The following is a 24276-nucleotide window of genomic DNA, read 5'->3' on the forward strand; positions in this document are numbered from 1 at the left end:
ACCGTTTTACTTGCATCAATGTGTTTTCCAGTAGGCTAGTACGTTTGCAAAAGCCCCAGTAAGTATTAATCATCAACCAATGGTTATTATCACATTTTATGTTATTCATTGCTTCCGGTTGTCTGGCGGAATTGCTGTTCATCTCAACTACAGCAATTATCCAAGCTCTGTCACACCTACCGGAGATGAATTGCAATACGGTTGGTACGCACGCTATTAGATTCGTGACCTTTAATGAGCACACCCTGATGCTTTGTGGAAATAACAGTTAAAAATTGGATTGAGGAGGTACAGGTTATGAATTTAAATAAATGGTACAAAATATGGATATTTTCACCGTTATTTTGTATTTTCTGTACCATTAATCACACTACATGTAGTTATATAATAATGGCATCTGGAATGAAATGTACTGTTTATAACAATAACACCTAGCTGTGAGGTGGTCATTTCTAAATGGTCACTTTTGATCTATGTTGTTTGCAGACCGCAGGAAATATCAGTGAGTCGTAATTGGTCCCGGTGTAAAAGGAAAGCAAGTCCGCTAGGTACCGTAGTCCGCTTCCCATTGCTTTGTACATGTAGCCTTCTTCCCCTATACTTACCCCCAAACACCAACTAAACCTAACCTGTACTAATCATTTGGGAGCCTGGACTACCATTCTTAGGACTTGAAATCCTGTTACACCGGCTCCAACATGAAGGCGTCATCTGCTCACATAAATGTGTCATCGTTTCTAGCTTCACTTATCTCTACCATTTGTCTGGGGCGTATCTCCAAAGCAATATTCTCATTAGTATCGTCCGGAAGTAAATGTTTTTCTATCTCAACCGATCTCTGCACATGTTCATCCGCGGGTCCTTTAGATTTACTATCTGAATGCCAAACAATGCCTTTGAGTACGTCATATCGCCTTGGCAACCAACCAGCACGGAATGCAACGTTTGTGACGTAGGACACGAGTAAAATACTTAAAAAGCTGAGGAGCATACTAGTCGTCCTATAGGGGAACGGCTGGAAATCAGTTTCTTCCTCATACCAAGGCCACCGCAGAACTGCTCGAAGACCTAGCAACGGCTCCCCGCTAAGTACCCGGATCATCAATCCTACAATATATCCAGCAATTGATCCATAGATGTTGGCTGCGTCTACGAACAAGACCGAGGTCAGCTGAGGGAACAGGATGACGTAGATCAGGTCGGAGCACAGAATGGTAAGGCTGAAGATGCTGGTGATCTCGATAGCCAACACCGTGGTCAGAATGGCCATAAGAGTCATAAATACTCGCATGGCCCAGATAAGTTCACGTTCACTGGCCTGGAAAAATTTAAGCAGGTTGCAGTTCGTTACTGAAGGGCAAACTATACGCGAGTCACTAAATGTGCATGTAACATTTGTCATATTGCAATTATGTGACAGGTATACATGCAAAATAGCGCACTGAAGCAATGCTGAATAAAAAACGATGAACACACCTTTAGAGAATTGAAAGATTGCAGCAACATGCAGCATTATTGCTTCAAACTTAAGGTTAGAGGCAAGTGCAAGAAAAAAAGTTCATTGCTGCTTATGCGCCTTCATATTTGCACCAAGCCTAAAATGTTGCTATGGCTCATCATTCTGAAAGCTAACGGCCATATTTTACACTTCTGCCAATTACATTACATTTGAGCAAAATGTTCATTAGCTTGGTTGTTGGATATACATGAAAATCCTAGGGCCTGTTAGAAGCAGTAATTGTAGGGGGTGGTGCGACTTAAGTATTGGTTGGCATGTGTGGCCTTTCTGTAGACTTTCAGACTCAGGTGGCTGTCGTTTGAATCACGTGTGATTAATGAATCCAGGAAAGCAATATAATTGTTTTCCTACAGCTCTCGATCTAGTGAACTTGATGTTGACATTTACAAGAGGGTCCTGGCCGCTATACCACCTAGCAGTCAGTCTGTGTGAACAACTACTCACATATACCTTACATTTGTTATTTAAAACAATACTGGTATATATCTATACTACCCATGCTTGAAATATTATTTTTACATGCATACATGAATAGAACGTATTTGTTTCTTATTCAAACAAATATTTTTCAGGTACACTGCATACTGCCAAGACGCTGCTGTTCAACAGATGGTTTTTTAAGCAAAATAATTTCTGTAACAATGATATCAAAATAATGCATAACATCTTAAAAGGATGAAACTGTCTAGCAAATACCTTCCCCATCCTTGCGGGTTTATAGATATTGTTGGAAAACATGGAGCTCGAGGAAAGCAAGATGGAGTCTGCAGACGACATGACTGCAGCGGAAATGGCGCCAAGACCAATCAGAGCAACTAAAAAAGTACAAATGTATTGGTATAGATGTATATTATATAAAACTATTGCACAAAGACTGACTCGTTAATAAACGCTTTTACATAGGACTTTTATGTATGCTTCAATATTAATCCAATTCAATTCCATTCAATTCCATTCAATTATATTATATTATATTATATTATATTATATTATATTATATTTTCGGCAGTTACTGTTTAACTTAAAGCCATAATAACTCTTTCTTTGAGATTCAAAATTCCGCAAGAAATACATAGTAAACAACGCAGGAAAAAAATTATATTGTATTTTACCACTAAAACGACTGTTATTGTAGTAAAACTTAAATCTGTGCTATTCAATAGGACTTTCAATGCCTTTCTTCCCGGTCGTCAAGGCATCCGTTGCCAATGACGTTGGGATGCCACACCGATTCTCGCATTCATTCGAGACCAAAAGAACATATGGTGCTATATGAAAGCAGACGCATGATGCAATCCTCATACTTAACCCCATAGAGCCCGTCACCGCATATGTGCGGTTCAATTATCGCTTACCCCAAACGCCCAGAACCGCATATGTGCGTATCTTGGAAAGATCGTCTTCTGTACTCTTTTGTATCGTGAGTCATAAAATGATATATAGTTTAACATCCGGGTATGTTTCTTGTCTCTCATTGCCACCATTTTTAAAGGCGATAGAAATATATATGAGCGAGAAAACGGCGATTTTCAAGACTTAGGTGGAGAAAGTAAAATCAAGATGTCGGCTCCTCGCTACGGTAGGGACCTGCGAAGGGATACTGTTATTGAAATGATTGAAAACCCGGACTTTGATGAGAAGTTTTCGTGTGACAGTGACATAGACAGTGACGATGATATTAATTTATTTATGATATAAAGGACGATAGAAATATATATGAGCGAGAAATCGGCTATTTCCTAGACTTAGCTGAAGAAAGTAAAATCAAAATGGCGACTTCTCACTACGGAAGAGGCCTGCGAATGGATACTGTTATTGAAATGATTGAAAACTACGACACTGATCAGGTGTTTTCGAGTGACAATGATATAGACAGAGGGGAAGATATTCCTTTATTCATGATAAAAGTTTTAAAGATGTTTTTGCCATAGATGGTGTTAAAAATTGACTTCTATTCAGCTCTGGCCACGATGTTCAGGTGAGCTGAAAAGCTGGCTCAAGTAGGTATACCTGGTAGCAAAACGAGCATAACTTGGAAATTAATGGAGATAACTTGCTGAAATTTCCTGGATTGAAAGTTACTATAATTGACATCATCTCTGTGAATTTTCAGGCAAATTTATGGAGAAATAAAAAATTGATGTGCATAAGATAAATCAACTTTGTTTTATTTCACCCATTATCAAATAAAAATGTAGTTTTTAACCGGCCATAATTCTTTGTACAGTGCGTTGAATTTAAATGTAATTCTATTTTTATTTAGCTTGAAATGTTGGCTTTTAAAAAATGTATACTTTGTATGGGTAATAAAGGCAAACAAATAAATTATGGCCAATTTACTGAAGTGACCCGGCTTTTCAAGGCTACCTCACAGAATTAATTGGGCACAGCAGAACTTTATGGGTCAGCATTAACTGGATCCTATGGGGTTAAGTTGCGAGTTTTTGTACAGTGCGTCGGAAAACGATAAGCCCAGAACTGCACACATTGAAGATAAAAATGCATTTGAGCAATAAGACGAATACATCTTATGAACCTTATATTATTGTTTTATATAGTGCTGTTGTTGTCTGTTTTAAGTAGGTCACCAGAAAATATCGCTCGATATCGCGTGACAAAGCAATGTCAGAGAGGGCTCCGTCAGTTAAAATATTTTAAGAGATTTAAACAAATAACCAAACGTTTAGGAAAACACTGGACTAACTTTGAATGCAGGAATAGGGCCTTGATCATTGGTACGTACGGGAAAATTGCCGTTTTCTCCAGGACAATCCATTTTTGACCAAAACAAAGATTTATATCATGACTTTAACATTAACTAAATTTTGTAAGTTTATAAGCCATTGTGAATCATATATTATACTGATCTTACCTACAAAAGGGCACACATACTGCAAGACAAGCGGTGCGATCAGTTTAAGGTCATCTGCCGGAAACGGAAGCGCTCCTTCGTACGCTGTGGCGTTCCAATCTGACACAAATAAATCAAAATAAAAAATAAAGAAATAAAAGAAAGTTTCCAAATCTAGTTGCACCCTTACAACATTTGTTACAGAGACTATTCATCGCAGTGCAGCGCAAATTATCAGGGATACAGGAATCGTTCTGAATGTAGAAGCATGCACATTGTTTTAAACACGCGGTACAATGGACATGTGACCAGGCCCGAAGTACAGTGCAAATGTCTAAAGTAAATTTAGATGAATCTCAATGCCCAAAACATTTTTGACCAAGATAAATTACCAACAGACACTGCTACCATCCCAATGAGTAGAGGCGGGATTGTGGACACTACAAATCCTGCTGCTCCTGCGTACACCATCACTTCCGCCAACCTCGATGACTTCATCGCCAGGACGCGCTGCCACAAAATCTGTTTACCAGTTAATGACAAACATTAATACTATTTATAAACTTAAGTACTTAATTTTACCCAGTGGCCACCGCCCAGCAAACAGGACGTTTTATAACGACATTACAACGTTACCATAGAGTTATTTGGGTATATAAACGTTACTCAATAATCATCTTATTTGCTTGCTGGACGGTATACAAAATCAGCAGTTACCCTCCCCATCGCCACATAATTTTGAAAACAGTTTAATCTATTTAAAAAATAAGGATTTTACTTGATCTCAGTCCATCAAGTCTCTTACTATACGGAACACCCAGATAAGCACCACTGATGTTACAAATAGCCTGCTTGCCGTAAGAGGGGGGGGGGGGGGGTCACTGAAGACATACCAGGATACAGTAGCCACCTCGAAGTATTTTCTCTTAGCCCTCCGACTAGATTATAAAAGAAACGAGCGCTCTTACCTGTCAAGGTATTCCCCCCATCATCATTTGTAACAGTGTATCTATGTAGGTGGTGATGTCTTGGTTTGGAACCTTCCCTATCCACTTCTCTGACGTCTCTGATAGTGACGTCATCAGGGGGTTCGACAAGGCAAAAGGGATGGCCAGCCACTAAGAAAGAAAGACATTTACTTTTTTTCCTATTCAAAGGGATGTTACAACTAAAAAAAAAGACTCTTCTCCAGTTCCTCCACAGAGCATTAACTGCACGTATCGACGGAGATAATAAACACAAGTTACTGTATACCTATGTGTGGGCACAGGGTCACATTACCATTTGTGGGGGTACATGGTGAAATCCCAATACTTGTATTGCCTACAACGTTACCTGTTACATTTTTCTTACACCTTAAAGAGAATAAAACTTACCAGGCCTACAAAGATGAACAACATCTGCATGACATCAGTGTAGAAGACCGAGTAGAGTCCTCCAAACAACGTGTATATCAAGGCCACAGCTGCCGACACCGTAATGGTGATCCAGTGGTCGAGCCCAACAACCACTGTTAGAGTTGTACCTAAATCGATGGACAGCACAATGTAATATATGGGTTCACACCACCTTAGAATAGCAGGGCCGTAGCCAGAGCAAAATGCCAGGGGGGCAGTAAGCGGACACGAGGGGGCGAAGCTACCGAGGGGGGAGGGTGTGGTGTGTAAAATTCCAAATTCCAGGGGGGCACCTGCCCCCCCCCCTCCCCCCCCCCCCCCCCCCCGGAGGCTACGGCCCTGAATAGCGTCACCTGACTGTTGCGCCAACACGCGGACGTATCTTACACTACATTTACATCTGTACAAAATCTATGTCAAAACTAGAAAAAAATGCATTTTTAATGAAAATGATAAATGGCGACTTTTTGGGTACTTGAATAATATATCTTTCCAGTATGCCTTTAAATACAACCCCTTACCTAATGAAGACAAGGTGGCAGCGAACCAAAATATGTCCCCGGTAAAAGCCGGCAAGAACAGGAACCCTGTCATGATTTTACCAAACTTCCGGTCGAAGGGATCCAGCATAGTGATGTAATCGTCTTCACGCATCTTTTTGACAAAGAAGAACGCAGCTGAAATGATGAAAATAAAAAGCTTAATGTTTATGCGAAACAACGGAAAATTGCTATTTTCATACAAAACCTACCTATACATTATGAAAGGATGACATATGAATTTTTCAACAAAAAGTTGGATATTACAGTGAAAAATGATACAATTCTCCAATACTGATATATGCACAGTTACAATATACGCGGCATTCAACTGGAATTCAAAGTTCAAAATTTTCTTTATAATTGAATTTGCCAAGTATTTACGATTACATTTTTTTTTCTTATAATTGTGACAATCTCAAAATGTTTATTAATAAGGATAATTTATTTCTTGTATAGAATATGAATTATTTTGTTGCACTGGTGTGACTGTCACACTGATACGCATTTAGTGTTACCTAAAACAGAACTTGCACAGTACCCGAGCGGCATACTGAGCGCGGACAAACCAGAAGTGTAGATACCCTCGGCAAGCCCGCTGATCAGAGAGCCATCTACCCACGTGGCTGGAAAGTAAAGGGATAACAACTCTTCGCATGAGATCCATACTTCATAAAAACGAATAATTAAATACTAAAATTTTGTAATTAGTTACAGTATAAATAAGGCAGAATATGTTCTTTTTTTACTTCCAAACCAATACCTAAATATTTTGAACTTAATTTTATTATTATTTAATTATCAATTATAAACAATATAAAAACAAACTGACCTGTCAAAGTAAATATCCCTAGATACGTCCCAATATTTCTCCCTGCTAGCAAGATATCCTCACTCGTCGCCTCTTTCCCTTTCTTTTTATTTTTCCATGCCGCCCAGATACCAAGGATGAAAATAAGCAAGTAGAACACAAAAATGGCGACGAGACCCCAAACATGAACAGCCATATTCCCAAAGTCTCTGCCACAGACTTGCCGTGCCAAAGTGTGAATCCCTGCGTTCCTAAAACAAGTTAAGTCGAATTACCACGCCTTTGCCTTCAGTACATAAACCTAGACATGTGCATACCTTAGGGACCTGTTCGTCCACGCTGTTGATCAACACAAGATTACTAGACAAATGAAATGCAATGTGTTATGGTAGCAGAATGTTGTCATCACATGCAGGTGTTTATCATGATAATAAGACGATCAGCCTATCCTTAAAGTCACGTTCACGTTTTGAAAGACATACAGTGTTTGTCTTCAGTACGTATTTTTTTTTGCCATATTGATGTAAAAATATTGTGTATATTGATGTAAAAAACGTGAAGAATTTACTACTCCAAAACCTTGCCAGCGATTTTTCTTCAAAATCTTAGATCAGATTTCATCAATAATAAGGCAAACAGCTGCCTTTTTAATGAAAAATGTTATAAGGGGCTCATAGCTCCACAACAAAAAAAAATTAAACTAAAATGACGACACGGGGTTATATTGTTTTAAACCCACGCAAAGACAGATACATTATTGAATAATAAGATGCAGGAATCCCTTATTTTCAGTAGTGAAACTGTATCTACAAAGATATGCTCTCGAGCATGGGATGTTATAGTCTTGTACGTTTATTCCAGACATTAAGCTGAAGAAGGAGAATTAAGCATAAGTGTGTTTATAATCAGCAGTTTTCACAACGATATCCTACCCGCATTTTATCGTGCAGTAAAACATATAGTATACAATGGAAAACCGATATCTTCTCATTGTCCAAACCTGATAACATATGTATTACATAATTTGCAGTACAGAATTACTAAGAGGTACATGAAGATAACAAAATTTAGTAATAAAAACTTTATAAATGGTCTTAAGGTAATGATTTTATAATATACTTCCAATGGACAACAAAAACAGCGTCTGTCTGTTATATAATATTTGTGACGTTATAAAATACTTTGTGTTTCATTAAACATTAGACCACACAATTACTTAAGATGCTTAGTTTCGAGGGAAAATTAAATATGAGCAAGACATTTTCGAGCTTAGTCCAATCGGTTTTTTAATGTTTCAGTATACGCGTACGTGACGGGGCAAAGAGGAGTGCGGAGGCGCGGGGGGGGGGGGGGGGGGGTGAGCAATTCACATTTCGAATAGCGAATTCTTCGATAATGAGACCTTTTGTTCATTGTTTAACTTGTTTAATTTTTTTTCAATACGCTGATGCGTTTACAAAAGCACCAGTTACTATTAGTCATCACATTTAATGCTATTCATTGCTTTTGGTTGTCTGGCGGAATAGCTGTTATAATCTCAACAACAGCAATTGCCCGAGCAACACCACCTACCGGAGATAGGCCTTATTGCAATAATGGGTTGGTACTCACACTATTAGGCCCTTGAACTTTTATGAGCACACCCAAATGCTGTGGAAATCACAGTGAAACATTGGATTTGGGGAAGTACAGGTTGTGAATTTAAATGAATGGTACAAAATAAGGATGTTTTCAGCTCTATTTTGTATTTTCTGTACCATTAGTCGTGCAAGTTATATAATAATGATATCTGGAATACAAAGCGGCACTGTTAATAACGATTACACCTGTGAGGTGGTCATTTCCAAATGGTCATTTTTGATTTATGTTGTCTGCAGACTGCATAAAATATCTGTGAGATGTAATTGGTCCGGTGTAACAAGAATACAAGTCCGCTGGGAACCGTAGTACGCTTCATATTCAGGCCTTCCCAACTACCAGACTCGGCACCTACGGGTCCAGAATAAACCGGTATATCTGACCACACTACCCGTTTTCAAGGTGTGTGTCAGATCGCATAAAAGAGTATCATACCCTATCACAAATTCTGTAAGCCTACCTGTCATCCGGGTATCGCGCCTCGTTTTCGTCAAGTAGGAGTCGCATGAATACAACAGACGACTCCCTCAATCAGGGGGTGGAAACGCGCTACTTATATGATTAAGACGAGCCTAGCCGTCAGTACCGGTTATTGTTTTGTGACCTTGAGGAGCAATTAGGTTTGGTCGTTGCGGCACGCATCAACAGTAGTTGAACTACCACACCTGGGTCTTTTGTTTTTGACAACTGTTCACTCGTCATCGAGGCGCTTGTTCAAGACTACAGGCTGATATCTACTAGTACTACCAGTGGCTTCATTAGTAACGTTCCCACAATACTTAAGTTTTCTGTCCGTGCGTACAAACCCTGAAAAAGGACAGCCTCGCTGACGAGAACAATGGACGTGTCTCACCCCTCTCTAGGATTACCCCTGCCCTCAATCTCGTCCATCCCGGTAGTCACAAAAATATTTAACCCCCGACAGAATATGCTTCTGCTATCAAAATTAGGTATACTTTTCTAAATTAATATATAAGTTTGCAAGTTCTTATTTACAAAACATCAATGGCTATGTCCGAACCTAAATTTTATGTTAAAAATTGCGGTACTGTCAGATTTGAGCATAAACAGAGAAAATTGCAGCAGCGCATGAATCTAGATGAGATGCACTACTTTCCAACCCCGCTTAGGATCATTGCTATCACATCGCGCACCAGGCAAAATCGGTGTGGTGGCTGATACTCTGTAATGCGATCTGACACACACCTTGAAAACGGGTAGAGTGGTCTGATAAACCGGTTTATACTGGACCCGTAGGTGCCGAGTCTGGTAGTTGGGAAGGCCTGATATTACTTTGTACAGGTGACGAGCGTCCCATATACTAACCCCATTACTCCAACTAAACCTAACCTGTACTAATCATTATGGAGTCCGGACTTCCATTCCTAGGACTTCCATTCCTGTTACACGGGCTCCAACATGAAGGCGTCATCTGCTCACATAAATGTATCATCGTTTTTAGCTTCACTTATCTCTACCATTTGTCTGGGGAGTATCTCCAAAGCAATATTATCCTTAGTATCGTCCGGAAGTAAATGCTTTTGTATCTCAGCTGATCTCTGTTCATCCGCGGATTCTTTACATTTACTCTCCGAATGCCAAACAATGCCGTTGAGTACGTCATATCGCCTTGGCAACCAACCAGCACGGAGTGCGACGTTTGTGACGTGTGACACGAGTAAGATACTTAACAAGCTGAGGAGCATACTGGGGCCGGTTTCACAAAGCAGTAGTTAGTTAGCGATCGGTAGTTAGCCTCTCGCTTCACGAAGCAGTCGCTAGTTCTCTCGCTCGTTATTGTCTCGTTGTTGCCTTGGATATTTAACGACTGGTCAGACCAGTCGCTAACTCTAGAGTTTCATCGTACGCATGCGTAATGAGTGAAATAAAAAGGTTGCTTAGTTACCGTTGTCTGTCGTCTGTCTTTGTATCCAGTATGGCGGCTACCGCCAGACGGCAACGTAGACTACGACGTTTTAATGAAAGGCAGAATCTATTAGAATATACGCACGATGATGCAATTTACGAGAGGTTGCGCCTAGCTGTGACAAAAAGAGCGGCAAAAATGTGGTGGAGATCCTTTACGACGACCTCAAAGCAGACGTTCTTATGCATTTCCAGCCACCAAAAATTGGAGAGTTAGTGCTTTCGTGACACTTTTACGCAAGAGTTCCATTTCCGGCAGACGGTTTCGAGACTACGGTGAGTAACGAGAGAACTAACGACCGAACTTTACGACTGAACTTAGCGATGAGTTAACTACTGCTTCGTGAAACACCCCTCGAAAATCTCTAAGTTTGCTCGTTAGCGAGGTAGTTCAGTAGTTAGTTGTTCTAACTAACTACTGCTTTGTGAAACCGGCCCCTGGTTGTTCTATAAGGGAACGGCTGGAAATCAGTTTCTTCCTCATACCAAGGCCACCGTAAAACTGCTCGCAGACCTAGCAACGGCTCCCCGCTAAGTACCCGGATGATCAATCCTACAATATATCCAGCAATTGATCCATAGATGTTGGCTGCGTCTACGAACAAGACCGAGGTCAGCTGAGGGAACAGGATGACGTAGATCAGGTCGGAGCACAGAATGGTAAGGCTGAAGATGCTTGTGATCTCGATGGCCAACACCGTGGCCAGAATGGCTATGAGGATCATAAACACTCGCATGGCCCAAATAAGTTCACGTTCACTGGCCTGGAAAAATTTAAGCAGGTTGCAGTTCGTTACTGAAGGGCAAACTATACGCGTGTCACTAAATGTGCAAGTAACATTTGTCATATTGCAATTATGTGACAGGTATACATGCAAAATAGCGCACTGAAGCAATGCTGAATAAAAAGCGCTGAACACACCCTTAGAGAATTGAAAGATTGCAGCAACATGCAGCATTATTGCTTCAAACTTAAGGTTAGAGGCAAGTGCAAGAAAAAAGTTCATTTCTGCTTATTTGAGCCTTCATATTTGCACCAAGCCTAAAATGTTGCTATGGCTCATCATTCTGAAAGCTAACGGCCATATTTTACACTTCTGCCAGTTACATTACATTTGAGCAAAATGTTCATTAGCTTGGTTGTTGGATATACATGAAAATTCTAAGGCCTGTTAGAAGCAGTAATGTAGGGGGTGGTGCGACTAAAGTATTGGTTGGTATGTGTGGCCTTTCTGTAGATTTTCAGACTCAGGTGGCTGTCGTTTGAATCACGTGTGATTAATGAATCCAGGAAAGCAATATAATTGTTTTCCTACAGCTCTCTAGTGAACTTGATGTTGACATTTACAAGAGGGTCCTGGCAGCTATACCACCTAGCAGTCAGTGAGTGTGAACAACTACTCACATTAGTCCGATGAAGCCCTTCGACCAGGTTGGCCGTAAGTTAACGGTATACTGAAATTTTTAGGCTTGTGATTGAGATTTTTTATGTATACCTTACATTTGTTATTTAAAATAATACTGGTATATATCTATACTACCCATGCTTGAAATATTATTTTTACATGCATACATGAATAGAACGTATTTGTTTCTTATTCAAACAAATATTTTTCAGGTACACTGCAAACTGCCAAGACGCTGCTGTTCAACAGATGTTTTTTAAGCATAATAATTACTGTAACAATGATATCAAAATAATGCATAACATCTTAAAAAGGATGAAACTGTCTAGCAAATACCTTCCCCATCCTTGCGGGTTTAAAGATATTGTTGGAAAACATGGAGCTCGAGGAAAGCAAGAAGGAGTCTGCAGACGACATGACTGCAGCGGAAATGGCGCCAAGACCAATCAAAGCAACTAAAAAAGTACAAATGTATTGGTATAGATGTATATTATATAAAACTATTGCACAAAGACTGACTCGTTAATAAACGCTTTTACATAGCACTATTATGTATGCTTCAATATTAATCCAATTCAATTCCATTCAATTATATTATATTATATTATATTATATTATATTATATTATATTATATTATCGGCAGTTACTGTTTAACTTAAACAAATTAACTCTTTCTTTGAGATTCAAAATTCCGCAAGAAATACATTGTAAACAACGCAGGAAAAAATATTATATTGTATTTTACCACTAAAACGACTGTTATTGTAGTGAAACTTAAATCTGTGATTTTCAATAGGGCTTTCGATGCCTTTCTTCCCGGTCGTCAAGGCATCCGTTGCCAATGACGTTGGGATGCCACACCGATTCTCGCGTTTATTCGAGACCAAAATAACATATGGTGCTATATGAAAGTAGACACATGATGCAATCCTCATACTTAAGTTGCGAGTTTTTGTACAGTGCGTCGGAAAACGATAAGCCCAGAACTGCACACATTGAAGATAAATATGCATTTGAGCAATAAGACGAATACATCTTATGAACCTTATATTATTGTTTTATATAGTGCTGTTGTTGTCTGTTTTAAGTAGGTCACCAGAAAATATCGCTCGATAACGCGTGACAAAGCAATGTCAGAGAGGGCTCCGTCAGTTAAAATATATTAAGAGATTTAAACAAATAACCAAACGTTTAGGAAAAAAAAAAAAAAAAAACACTGGACTAACTTTGAATGCAGGAATAGGGTCGTTGATCATTGGTATGTACGGGAAAATTGCCGTTTTCTCCAGGACAATCCATTTTTGACCAAAACAAAGATGTATATCATGACTTTAACATTAACTAAATTTTGTAATTTTAAAAGCCATTGTGAATCATATATTATACTGATATTACCTACAAAAGGGCACACATACTGCAAGACAAGCGGTGCGATCAGTTTAAAGTCATCTGCCGGAAACGGAAGCGCTCCTTCGTACGCTGTGGCGTTCCAATCTGACACAAATAAATAAAAACAAAAAAATAAAAAAATAAAAGAAAGTTTCCAAATCTAGTTGCACCCTTACAACATTTGTTACAGAGACTATTCATCGCAGTGCAGCGCAAATTATCAGGGATACAGGAATCGTTCTGAATGTAGAAGCATGCACATTGTTTTAAACAAGCGGTACAATGGACATGTGACCAGGCCCGAAGTACAGTGCAAATGTCTAAAGTAAATTTAGATGAATATCAATGCCCAAAACATTTTTGACCAAGATAAATTACCAACAGACACTGCTACCATCCCAATGAGTAGAGGCGGGATTGTGGACACTACAAATCCTGCTGCTCCTGCGTACACCATCACTTCCGCCAACCTCGATGACTTCATCGCCAGGACGCGCTGCCACAAAATCTGTTTACCAGTTAATGACAAACATTAATGCTATTTATAAACTTAAGTACTTAATTTTACCCAGTGGCCACCGCCCAGCAAACAGGACGTTTTATAACGACATTACAACGTTGCCATAGAGTTATTTGGGTTATATAAACGTTACTCAATAATCATCTTATTTGCTTCCTGGGCGGTATACAAAATCAGCTAGCAGTTACCCTCCCCATCGCCACATAATTTTGAAAACAGTTTAATCTATTTAAAGAATAATGATTTTACTTGATCTCAGTCCATCAAGTCTCTTACTATACGGAACACCCAGATAAGCACCACTGATGTTACAAATAGCCTGCTTGCCGTAAGAGGGGGGGGGGGGGTCACTGAAGACATACCGGGATACAATAGCCACCTCGAAGTATCTTCTCTTAGCCCTCCGACTAGATTATAAAAGAAACGAGCGCTCTCACCTGCCAAGGTATCCCCCCCATCATCATTTGTAACAGTGTATCTATGTAGGTGGTGATGTCTTGGTTTGGAACCTTCCCTATCCACTTCTCTGACGTCTCTGATAGTGACGTCATCAGGGGGTTCGACAAGGCAAAAGGGATGGCCAGCCACTAAGAAAGAAAGACATTTACTTTTTTTCCTATTCAAAGGGATGTTACAACTAAAGAAAAGACTCTTTTCCAGTTCCTCCACAGAGCATTAACTGCACATATCGACGGAGATAATAAACACAAGTTACTGTATACCTATGTGTGGGCACAGGGTCACATTACCATTTGTGGGGGTACATGGTGAAATTCCCATATTTGTATTGCCTACAACGTTAGCTGTTACATTTTTCTTACACCTAAAAGAGAATAAAACTTACCAGGCCTACAAAGATGAACAACATCTGCATGACATCAGTGTAGGAGACCGAGTAGAGTCCTCCAAACAACGTGTATATCAGGACCACAGCTGCCGACACCGTAATGGCGATCCAGTGGTCGAGCCCAACAACCACTGTTAGAGTTGTACCTAAATCGATGGACAGCACAATGTAATATATGGGTTCACACCACCTTAGAATAGCAGGGCCGTAGCCAGAGCAAAATGCCAGGGGGGCAGTAAGCGGACACGAGGGGGCGAAGCTACCGAGGGGGGAGGGTGTGGTGTGTAAAATTCCAAATTCCAGGGGGGGGGGCAGCTGCCCCCCCCCTGCCCCCCCGGAGGCTACGGCCCTGAATAGCGTCACCTGACTGTTGCGCCAACACGCGGACGTATCTTACACTACATTTACATCTGTACAAAATCTATGTCAAAACTAGAAAAAAATGCATTTTAAAAGAAAATGATGAATGGCGACTTTTTGGGTACTTGAATAATATATCTTTCCAGGATGCCTTTAAATACAACCCCTTACCTAATGAAGACAAGGTGGCAGCGAACCAAAATATGTCCCCGGTAAAAGCTGGCAAGAACAGGAACCCTGTCATGATTTTACCAAACTTCCGGTCGAAGGGATCCAGCATAGTGATATAATCGTCTTCACGCATCTTTTTGACAAAGAAGAACGCAGCTGAAATGATGAAAATAAAAAGCTTAATGTTGATGCGAAACAACGGAAAATTGCTATTTTCATACAAAACCTACCTATAAATTATGAAAGGATGACATATGAATTTTTCAACAAAAAGTTGGATATTACAGTGAAAATGACACAATTCTCCAATACTGACATATGCACAGTTACAATATACGCGGCATTCAACTGGAATTCAAAGTTCAAAATTTTCTTTATAATTGAATTTGCCAAGTATTTACGATTACATTTTTTTTTCTTATAATTGTGACAGTCTCAAAATGTTTATTAATGAGGATAATTTATTTCTTGTATAGAATATGGTTTATTTTGTTGCACAGGTGTGACTGTCACACTGATACGCATTTAGTGTTACCTAAAACAGAACTTGCACAGTACCCGAGCGGCATACTGAGCGCGGACAAACCAGAAGTGTAGATACCCTCGGCAAGCCCGCTGATCAGAGAGCCATCTACCCACGTGGCTGGAAAGTAAAGGGATAACAACTCTTCGCATGAGATCCATACTTCATAAAAACGAATAATTAAATACTAAAGTTTTGTAATTAGTTACAGTATAAATAAGGCAGAATATGTTCTTTTTTTTTACTTCCAAACCAATACCTAAATCTGTTGAACTTATTATTATTATTATTTAATTATCAATTATAAACAATATAAAAACAAACTGACCTGTCAAAGTAAATATCCCTAGATACGTCCCAATATTTCTCCCTGCTAGCAAGATATCCTCACTCGTCGCCTCTTTCCCTTTCTTTTTCTTTTTCCATGCCGCCCAGATACCAAGGATGAAAATAAGCAAGTAGAACACAAAAATGGCGACGAGTCCCCAAACATGAACAGCCATATTCCCAAAGTCTCTGCCACAGACTTGCCGTGCCAATGTGTATCCCTGCGTTCCTAAAACAAGTTAAGTCGAATTACCACGCCTCTGCCTTCAGTACATAAACCTAGACATGTGTATACCTTAGGGACTTGTTTTTCCACGCTGTTGATCAACACAAGATTAGTAGACAAATGAAATGCAATGTGTTATGGTAGCAGAGAGTTCTCATCGTATGCAGGTGTTTATCATGATAATAAGACGATCAGCCTATCCTTAAAGTCACATTCACGTTTTGGCAGACATAGTGCTTGTCTTCAGTACGTATTTTTTTTTTTTTGCCATGTTGTGTATATTGATGTAAAAGACGTGAAGAATTTAGTACTCCAAAAACTTTCTTCAAAATCTTAGATCAGATTTCATCAATTTTAAGGCAAACTGCTGCCTTTTTAATGAAAATATGTTATAAGGGGCTCATAGCTCCACAACAAAAACAATTAAACTAAAATGACGGCACGGGGTTATATTGTTTTAAACCCATGCAAAGACAGATACATTATTGAATAATATGATGCAGGAAACCCTTATTTTCAGTAGTGAAACTGTATCTACAAAGATATGCTTTCGAGCATGGGATGCTATAGTCTTGTACGTTTATTCCAGACATTAAGCTAAAGAAGAAAAATTAAGCATAAGTGTGTTCATAACCAGCAGTTTCCACAACAAAAGCCTACCTGCATTGTATCTTGCAGTAAAACATATATAATAAACAATGAAAAACTGGCATATTCTCATTGTCAAAACCTGATAACATATGTCTACATAATTTGCAATTCCGAATCACTGAAAGATACATAACAATAACAAAATTTAGTAATGAAAACTTCATATATGGTCCTAAGGTATACATTTTAGAATAGTTCCAATGGACACCAGAAACAGTCTGTGTCTGTTTTGGTGACCGTTTCCTCGTTATATAATATTTTGTGGGATCATTTACGACCCCAGCCATATTATTTAATATGCCATCTCTTTATTTTTATCAAAATTTCCTTTCATTGCATGAGTTTCAGTCTACTGATCCTACACACTTTCACAGTTTTTTGCAGGGATCAACCAATTGCTAGGCGTATACATCACAAACTCTTGTGGGGTCATTTATGACCCCAAAGAGAAGCATAAGTTTTTAAATATTGATTTGTTAAATATTGAGTTATCCATTGCTTCCTGTTGTCTGGCATAATTGCTGTTCATCTCAACTACAGCAATTGTCCGAGTCGCACGGTCGACCGTTGATAGGCCTAATTGCAATACGCGGTTGGTACACACGGTATTAGACACGTGACCTTCAATGAGAATACAAAATTCTTTGTGGAAATCACAATGAAACATTGGATTGAGGAGGTACAGGTTATGATATTAAATAAATGGTACAAAATATGTATATTTTCATCGCCATTTTGTATTTTATTTGATTATATTTAATTATGAAATAATGGTATCTGGGATAAACAATTACACCTGTGAGCTGATCATTTGTAAGCGGTCATTTTGTCAGCAGACTGCATAAAATATCAGTGAGGCGTAAATGATCCCGCTCCAACATGAAGGCGATATCTGCTCATAACATAAATGCATCATTGTTTCTGTCTTCACTTATCTCTACTATTTGTCTGGGACGTATCTCCAAAGCAATATTATCCTTAGTATCGCCCGGAAGTAAATGTTTTTCGTTCTCAACCGAACCCTGTTCATCCGCGGGTCCTTTAGATTTACTCTCTGAATGCCAAACAATGCCTTTGAGTACGTCATATCGCCTTGGCAACCAACCAGCACGGAATGCGACGTTTGTGACATAGGACACGAGTAAGATACTTAACAAGCTGAGGAGCATACTGGTTGTTCTATAAGGGAACGGTTGGAAATCAGTTTCTTCCTCATACCAAGGCCACCGTAAAACTGCTCGCAGACCTAGAAACGGCTCTCCGCTAATTACCCGGATGATCAATCCCACTACATACCCAGCAATTGATCCGTAGATGTTTGCACCGTCTACATACAAGACCGAAGTCAGCTGAGGGAAAAGGATGACGTAGACCAGATCAGAGGACAAAATGGCCAGATTGAAAATACTGGTGATCTTGATGGCCAAGACCATAGTCAGAATGGCCATGAGGGTCATAAATACTCGCATGGTCCAGATAAGTTCACGTTCGCTGGCCTGAAAAAAATGTAAAGCAGGTTGCAATTCGTCACTGAAGGGCAAACTATACGCCTGTCACCAAATTTGTAACACTTGTCATATTGCAATCATGTTGCATGTATACATATAAAAGTAGCTCGTTGAAGCAATATTGAAAAAAAAAGCTCTTGACACCATTAGAGAATGGAAAATTTGCAGCAATATTGCAGCATTATTGCTGCAAACTAAAAGTTTTCGGCAACGAGTTTGCAACAAAAGTTTTATTGTTGCTAATTTGAGCCTTCATGTTTCCATTAGGCCTGAAATTTTGCTAAGAGTTATCATTCTGAAAGCAAACATTTTACGTTCTGCCATTTTACTTACATTTACGATTTATTAATTTATATCCGTACTACCTGTGTTTGCAATATGATTTATACCTGCATGCATGAATAGTATTTATATGTTTCTTATCAAAACAAATATTACTCAGGTACAATTCAAACTGCCAAGGCAGTCCTGTTAAACAGCTTTTTTTACCTAAAGTAATTAATGTAACAATGTTATCAACATAATGCTGTTCTTATGCTTTCTCCTTACAAAATATGAAACTGTTTAGCAAATACCTTTCCCATCCTTGCGGGTTTATAGATATTGTTGGAAAACATTGAGCTAGAAGAAAGAAAGATCGAATCCGCAGACGACATCACTGCTGCGGAAATGGCGCCAAGACCAATCAGAGAAACTAAAAAAAAAAATAAATAAATAAATGAAAACGTATACATATACTGGAATACATATATATTATACTAAACCATTGAACAGAGTCTGGCTCATTAATGTGCTATTTAAGAAAAAAATTATATTTTTATAATATAATATTAATTATATTACATTATATTATATTCTTGACTGTGACTGTTTAACTGAATGTTTAAACATAAAAATGGCTATATTTTAATATATTGTAAACTTATATTTCATAATGATATTACCTACGAATGGACACACATACTGCAAGACAAGCGGCGCGATCAGTTTTAGGTCATCTGCCGGAAACGGGAGTACTCCGTCGTACCCTGTGGAGTTCCAATCTGACACCAAATAAGAATAGATAAAATAAGAGACATTTCCAAATATAGTTGCACATTGACACCATTTGTTGGGGGACCATTCATTGCGTGCAGAGTAGATTACTATAGATATTAGAGTAGTTCTAAATATAAAACCATAACCTGTTTAAAGATGCATACAAAGTTATTTTTGCCACAAAAACCGACCAATTGCCAGCATATAGTTTCAAGTAGTATAACTTAGAGAATTACCAAAAGGCATTGTTTAATTTTACCCGAAAATGATGTTTGAACAGATTTTTCTGCTAGCATTCTATGCTGTATGTCAATTTGGCAGAAAAGTAGGTCACGAAAGTAGGTTACATTTCCGACCAAAAATGTAAAGAAAGGAGCAGTTTAAGGCCCTTTTATGGCTGATCGAGTGATCTATTCAGTTTAACCCTTGGCATGTCAAATTTATTTGAGAAATAATTTATTATTATTAATTTATATAAGAAACTAGTAGAAGTGGTTTACATGCATTTACTGGGAATCCACACTCCACCGATGCTCGGTTTGCATGTACCTTTAAAGGACGCGGTACATTGAACATCTGACCAAGAAGTACAAAATAAATGTCTAAAGTACATTTTAATGTCTACCAATGAACAGAATATGTTTTTGACCAAGATAAATTACCAACAGACACTGCCACCATCCCTATGAGTAGAGGCGGTATTGTGCACACTGCAAATCCTGCTGCGCCTGCGTACACCATCACTTCCGCCAACCTCGTTGTCTTCATCCCCAAGACTCGCTGCCACATGACCTGTTTAGCAGTTTATGACAAACATAAATACTATTTATAAACATAAGTAATGAATCATTTTGTCATTTGGCTTCCAGTTTACATAAAATTCAGCAGTTACCCCTCCCCACCGCAACCTGATTATGAAAATATTTTAATCTACATAAATAATAAGAATTTTCATTGATTTCAGTCCATCAAGTCTCTAACTACACGCAACGCCCAGATAAACACCTCAGGTGTTACAAATAACCTGCTTGCCTTTAGAGGGAGTCACTGAAGTCCTATAATAGCCATCCCCTCCTCGAAACATATTTTCTTAGCCTATACCGACTGGAATATTAAAGAAACGAGCGCTTTTACCTGCCAAGGTATTCCTCCCATCATGATTTGTAGCAGTATGTCTATGTAAGTGCTGATATCGTGGTTAGGGAATGTCCTTACCCACTTCTCTTTAGTCTCTGATAGTGGCGTCATCAGGGGGTTGGACATTGCAAACGGAATGGCTAGCCACTAGGAAATGAAGAAATAAAAAAAAGGATGTTACAACCAGAGAAATCACTTTTCTCTCACATTTCTCGTCTACAGTGTATGAACTGCACATACTGGCCAATGATATCTAGTTCGACCAATCTACTGGTAAACAGGAGTGCAGCCACCTTAAATCGGTTGTTTCTTACTGCACTTAGGCAGCTGTTCAGGGAATTAACAAAAGTTACTGTACATATGTGTGTGGGCACAAGGACACATTACCATTTGTGGGAATGCATGGTGATATTGTTATCCTTGTATTGCCTTCAACGTTAGCTATTACAAGAAAAAAGTATGTATATATGTGATCTTCATACACCTTTGTAACACACAAGAGTAAAACTTACCAGGCCTACAAAGATGAACAACATCTGCATGACGTCAGTGTAGGAGACCGAGTAGAGTCCTCCAAACAACGTGTATATCAGGACCACTGCTGTCGACAGCGTGATGGCGATCCAGTGGTCGAACCCGACAACCACGGTCAGAGTTGTACCTATTTCGATACACATCATAATGTACCTCTTATACAAAATTGTGAAAATATACTCAACCTCGTGTCTGTACGTGAATGTTTATGGAATTGTAGATCGGTGGACACCACAATATACCTCTTTTTCAAAATGTGGAATTCTGAAAATGAAGTCAACCTCTATTTTCATAGACTTTCGAGTGTGTATAAGTGAATTTTTTATGAAATAGTAGAACTGTAGTTAAAATTAAAATGCATGTGTGTGTGTGCGTACACCAGCGCCAGTGGTTGTGTATAAGACCCCATTCCCATAGATTTTAGATCGATCTTTCGATGTGGGGAGTATCAATAGATTACTGCCAGCTTAGCCGGGTTGAGCGTCTGTCCCGCCTACTAAAAGCTGTAAGGGGGTAATTAACTTTGGTGCGCGCTCGGCTGACTGCAATTTAGCTTGAACCCCCAGGGAGTTAGGTCGATCTAAATCTAAATCTCTGGATCGATCTAAACTACTGGAAATGCACCCTAAGATGAAAATATTATTTTTAATATTTTTAATATTATTTTAACCAAGTTCTTTTAGTTTAAAGGACTACTACTATAAACCAATAAATAAAATGTTAACTATTTTTTACAATGTAAATACTATATGTATAAATGGTCGACAACCTTTTTTAATTTTGACAGTGAAGAAAATGACACCTTAATGAGAAAAGTCTGGTTGGTAAGTTTCAAGTGACGCCATTGTAGGACAACATCTTCCTGCGACTTTAATGTCGTAATGATAACGCATATGTAATCAAACAGCAAGGTGACAAAGTTAAAACAAAAACATTGAGGCAAAATTGTGTGGCACTCGGATTATGTGATATCGGACAAAAAGAAGGACATCAGTTGTTTTCCTTTAAATTTGGAGGTAATAAAGTGTAACATATGAAAAGAGCAGTGTTTCACTGCAGCATGTAGGCTCCGAAATCCTAACCTTCTAGGCAGTTTCCTTTAACATAAGTTAATCAGCAAAGCTAAACTTCTATTTGGAAATTGAGAGCATAATGAAAATGTCCAAAGTACATATATTCAATATATATTATATTATATTATATTATATTATATTATATTATATTATAATCTTCTTGAATGTTACTGAATTTTTGTTGAATTTTTCAATAAAAATAGAATGCAACATTGCCTTATCTGTTAACACTTTTGACCTCTAGAAATCTGCAAGTTGGCGGCAATGTGTAAAGCTTTGGCAATTCAACTACCGTGGCTAACTTTCGTCAACAAATAATTTTAGCGAGATCATTTAGACGGCTGACAGCCAAAAACTCAGACTTCCTTCATTTTTTTTCTCGCGAACTATTCACTCTCCGAATCGTCCACACTGCATTCTGGCCTAAACAAAAGGCCGCTGCTCTCTGCTCTTTTCAGATTGCTTCTTGCTAACTTAGAGTGAAAGTGAACCCTGCAACATAACCTGAATGGGTTCAAACCACTTTAGAATTGCGTCACCTGACTGTTGCGCCACCATACATCTTATCCTAGATTTACATCTGTACAAAATCTATGTCAAAACTAACAGAATGGATTATTTTTTAGATAATGATAAATAACGACTTTGGGTACTTGAATAATCTTTTTTTTTTCAGTATACCTTTAAATACAACACCTCACCTAATGAAGATAATGTTGCAGCACACCAAAATATGTCCCCTGTAAAAGCTGGCAAGAACAAAAACCCCGTCATGATTTTACCAAACCTCCGGTTGAAGGGATCCAGCATAGTGACATGATTGCCTTTGCGCATCTTTTTGACAAAGAATGCAGCTGGAATTTTGAAAATAAATATCTTAAAATCTATGCAAAACAGTGGTAAATCTTAAATCATGAAATGATCACATCAGATTTTTTTGCAACAAAAAGTGGGATATTATAGTTTAATTGCTAAATTTGTCAAATTCTGACAGATGTATACCTACAGTATTTACGGCATTCAATTGATTTTCAAAAGAGTATTACAGAATATTTACGATTCCAATTTTTATTATTGTTTCATTATCAAAGTTAAACGTATCAATGAGGAGACTATTCTTCTTGCGGTAACATACGGTAAATGCGGTAACATACGGTAAATGCGGTAACGTACGGTAAATTTTGTTGCACCAGTGCACTTCCATTCTACGCATTGTTTATTACCTAAAATAGTAGACATACAGTACCCTAGCGGCATACTGAGCGAGGACAAACCAGAAGTGTAGATACCCTCTGCAACCCCGCTGATCAGAGCGCCATCTACCCACGTGGCTAGTGATCAGGGATAACAACTCTTTGAATGAGATCCATATTTCATAATAATTACATTGAAAACAACATAAATATAATAACTTGTAATTTACCACCAAAGAAGCTGTTATCACAGTTATTCTGGGATATGTGCTTGCCATCGATCCACGTGACCTCTGTGGATGGATGCCCACTATAATTATCTCTAAAGTTTGATAAGAACTCCAAAGAGATTGTTACAAAGATAAAATAATAAAATTATATAAAAAATAAAGAATATTTTTTTTGCCTTCAACTCATAAGCGAACACTGTTGAAATAATTGAAATTCTTATTATTGTTATCAATTTCTTAATTATTTTTTATATACAATATAGAAACAAACTGACCTGTCATAGTAAATATACCGAGATATACCCCAATATTTCTCCCTGCTAGCAAAATATCCTCACTCGTCGCCTCTTTCACCTTCTTTTTATTTTTCCTCGCCGCCCAGATACCAAGGATGAAAATTAGCAAGTAGAACATAATTATGGCGACGAGTCCCCACACATGGACAGCCATATTCCTAAAGT

General features: G+C 38.5%; 4 protein-coding genes across 4 annotated transcripts; all 4 read right to left on the bottom strand.

The window, feature by feature from the left end:
- Nucleotides 1-349: 349 nt before the first annotated feature.
- On the bottom strand, nucleotides 350-5506 carry LOC106178830 (high-affinity choline transporter 1-like). Its single transcript, XM_087019413.1, has 5 exons — nucleotides 5339-5506; nucleotides 4763-4892; nucleotides 4392-4490; nucleotides 2216-2334; nucleotides 350-1318 (listed from the first exon to the last, which is right to left on the bottom strand). The coding sequence occupies exons 2-5, from the start codon at nucleotides 4866-4868 to the stop codon at nucleotides 716-718; spliced, it is 927 nt and encodes a 308-aa protein (XP_086875539.1). The 5' UTR covers nucleotides 4869-4892; nucleotides 5339-5506; the 3' UTR covers nucleotides 350-715.
- Nucleotides 5342-7409, bottom strand: LOC147760217 (high affinity choline transporter 1-like). Its single transcript, XM_086994094.1, has 5 exons — nucleotides 7139-7409; nucleotides 6825-6932; nucleotides 6289-6444; nucleotides 5747-5895; nucleotides 5342-5488 (listed from the first exon to the last, which is right to left on the bottom strand). Exons 1-5 carry the CDS (start codon nucleotides 7311-7313, stop codon nucleotides 5342-5344), a joined length of 735 nt encoding a protein of 244 aa, XP_086850220.1. The 5' UTR covers nucleotides 7314-7409.
- A 3248-nt stretch (nucleotides 7410-10657) lies between these two features.
- Nucleotides 10658-16401, bottom strand: LOC106172227 (high-affinity choline transporter 1-like). The gene is made up of 10 exons (XM_086994096.1): nucleotides 16227-16401; nucleotides 15911-16018; nucleotides 15376-15531; nucleotides 14842-14990; nucleotides 14435-14584; nucleotides 13856-13985; nucleotides 13484-13582; nucleotides 12424-12542; nucleotides 11168-11445; nucleotides 10658-10721 (listed from the first exon to the last, which is right to left on the bottom strand). The coding sequence occupies exons 1-10, from the start codon at nucleotides 16399-16401 to the stop codon at nucleotides 10658-10660; spliced, it is 1428 nt and encodes a 475-aa protein (XP_086850222.1).
- A 3363-nt stretch (nucleotides 16402-19764) lies between these two features.
- On the bottom strand, nucleotides 19765-24265 carry LOC106172229 (high-affinity choline transporter 1-like). Its single transcript, XM_086994098.1, has 7 exons — nucleotides 24091-24265; nucleotides 23616-23723; nucleotides 23094-23246; nucleotides 21298-21446; nucleotides 20783-20932; nucleotides 20311-20440; nucleotides 19765-19775 (listed from the first exon to the last, which is right to left on the bottom strand). The coding sequence occupies exons 1-7, from the start codon at nucleotides 24263-24265 to the stop codon at nucleotides 19765-19767; spliced, it is 876 nt and encodes a 291-aa protein (XP_086850224.1).
- Between the last annotated feature and the right edge of the window lie 11 nt (nucleotides 24266-24276).

This window comes from Lingula anatina, chromosome 8 (assembly GCF_051362555.1).
Source record: "Lingula anatina isolate TDL-2025a chromosome 8, LinAna3.0, whole genome shotgun sequence".
NCBI classification, from domain to species: Eukaryota; Metazoa; Brachiopoda; class Lingulata; order Lingulida; family Lingulidae; genus Lingula; species Lingula anatina.

Coding starts and splice junctions, on each gene's coding strand:
- LOC106178830 (XM_087019413.1), bottom strand. CDS start 4,868: ATGAAGTCATCGAGGTTGGCGGAAGTGATGGTGTACGCAGGAGCAGCA. Junction 2,335..4,391: donor GTATGTGTGCCCTTTTGTAG/GTAAGATCAGTA, acceptor GTACTTTTTTAG/TTGCTCTGATTGGTCTTGGC. Junction 1,319..2,215: donor AACCCGCAAGGATGGGGAAG/GTATTTGCTAGA, acceptor AAATTTTTCCAG/GCCAGTGAACGTGAACTTAT.
- LOC147760217 (XM_086994094.1), bottom strand. CDS start 7,313: ATGGCTGTTCATGTTTGGGGTCTCGTCGCCATTTTTGTGTTCTACTTG. Junction 6,445..6,824: donor CTGTGCAAGTTCTGTTTTAG/GTAACACTAAAT, acceptor TCATCATTTCAG/CTGCGTTCTTCTTTGTCAAA. Junction 5,896..6,288: donor TGCCACCTTGTCTTCATTAG/GTAAGGGGTTGT, acceptor CCATCGATTTAG/GTACAACTCTAACAGTGGTT.
- LOC106172227 (XM_086994096.1), bottom strand. CDS start 16,401: ATGGCTGTTCATGTTTGGGGACTCGTCGCCATTTTTGTGTTCTACTTG. Junction 16,019..16,226: donor AGGGATATTTACTTTGACAG/GTCAGTTTGTTT, acceptor TTTACTTTCCAG/CCACGTGGGTAGATGGCTCT. Junction 13,583..13,855: donor GATGGTAGCAGTGTCTGTTG/GTAATTTATCTT, acceptor TATTTGTGTCAG/ATTGGAACGCCACAGCGTAC.
- LOC106172229 (XM_086994098.1), bottom strand. CDS start 24,265: ATGGCTGTCCATGTGTGGGGACTCGTCGCCATAATTATGTTCTACTTG. Junction 21,447..23,093: donor TGCAACATTATCTTCATTAG/GTGAGGTGTTGT, acceptor GTATCGAAATAG/GTACAACTCTGACCGTGGTT. Junction 20,933..21,297: donor TGTTCATCTTTGTAGGCCTG/GTAAGTTTTACT, acceptor TTCATTTCCTAG/TGGCTAGCCATTCCGTTTGC.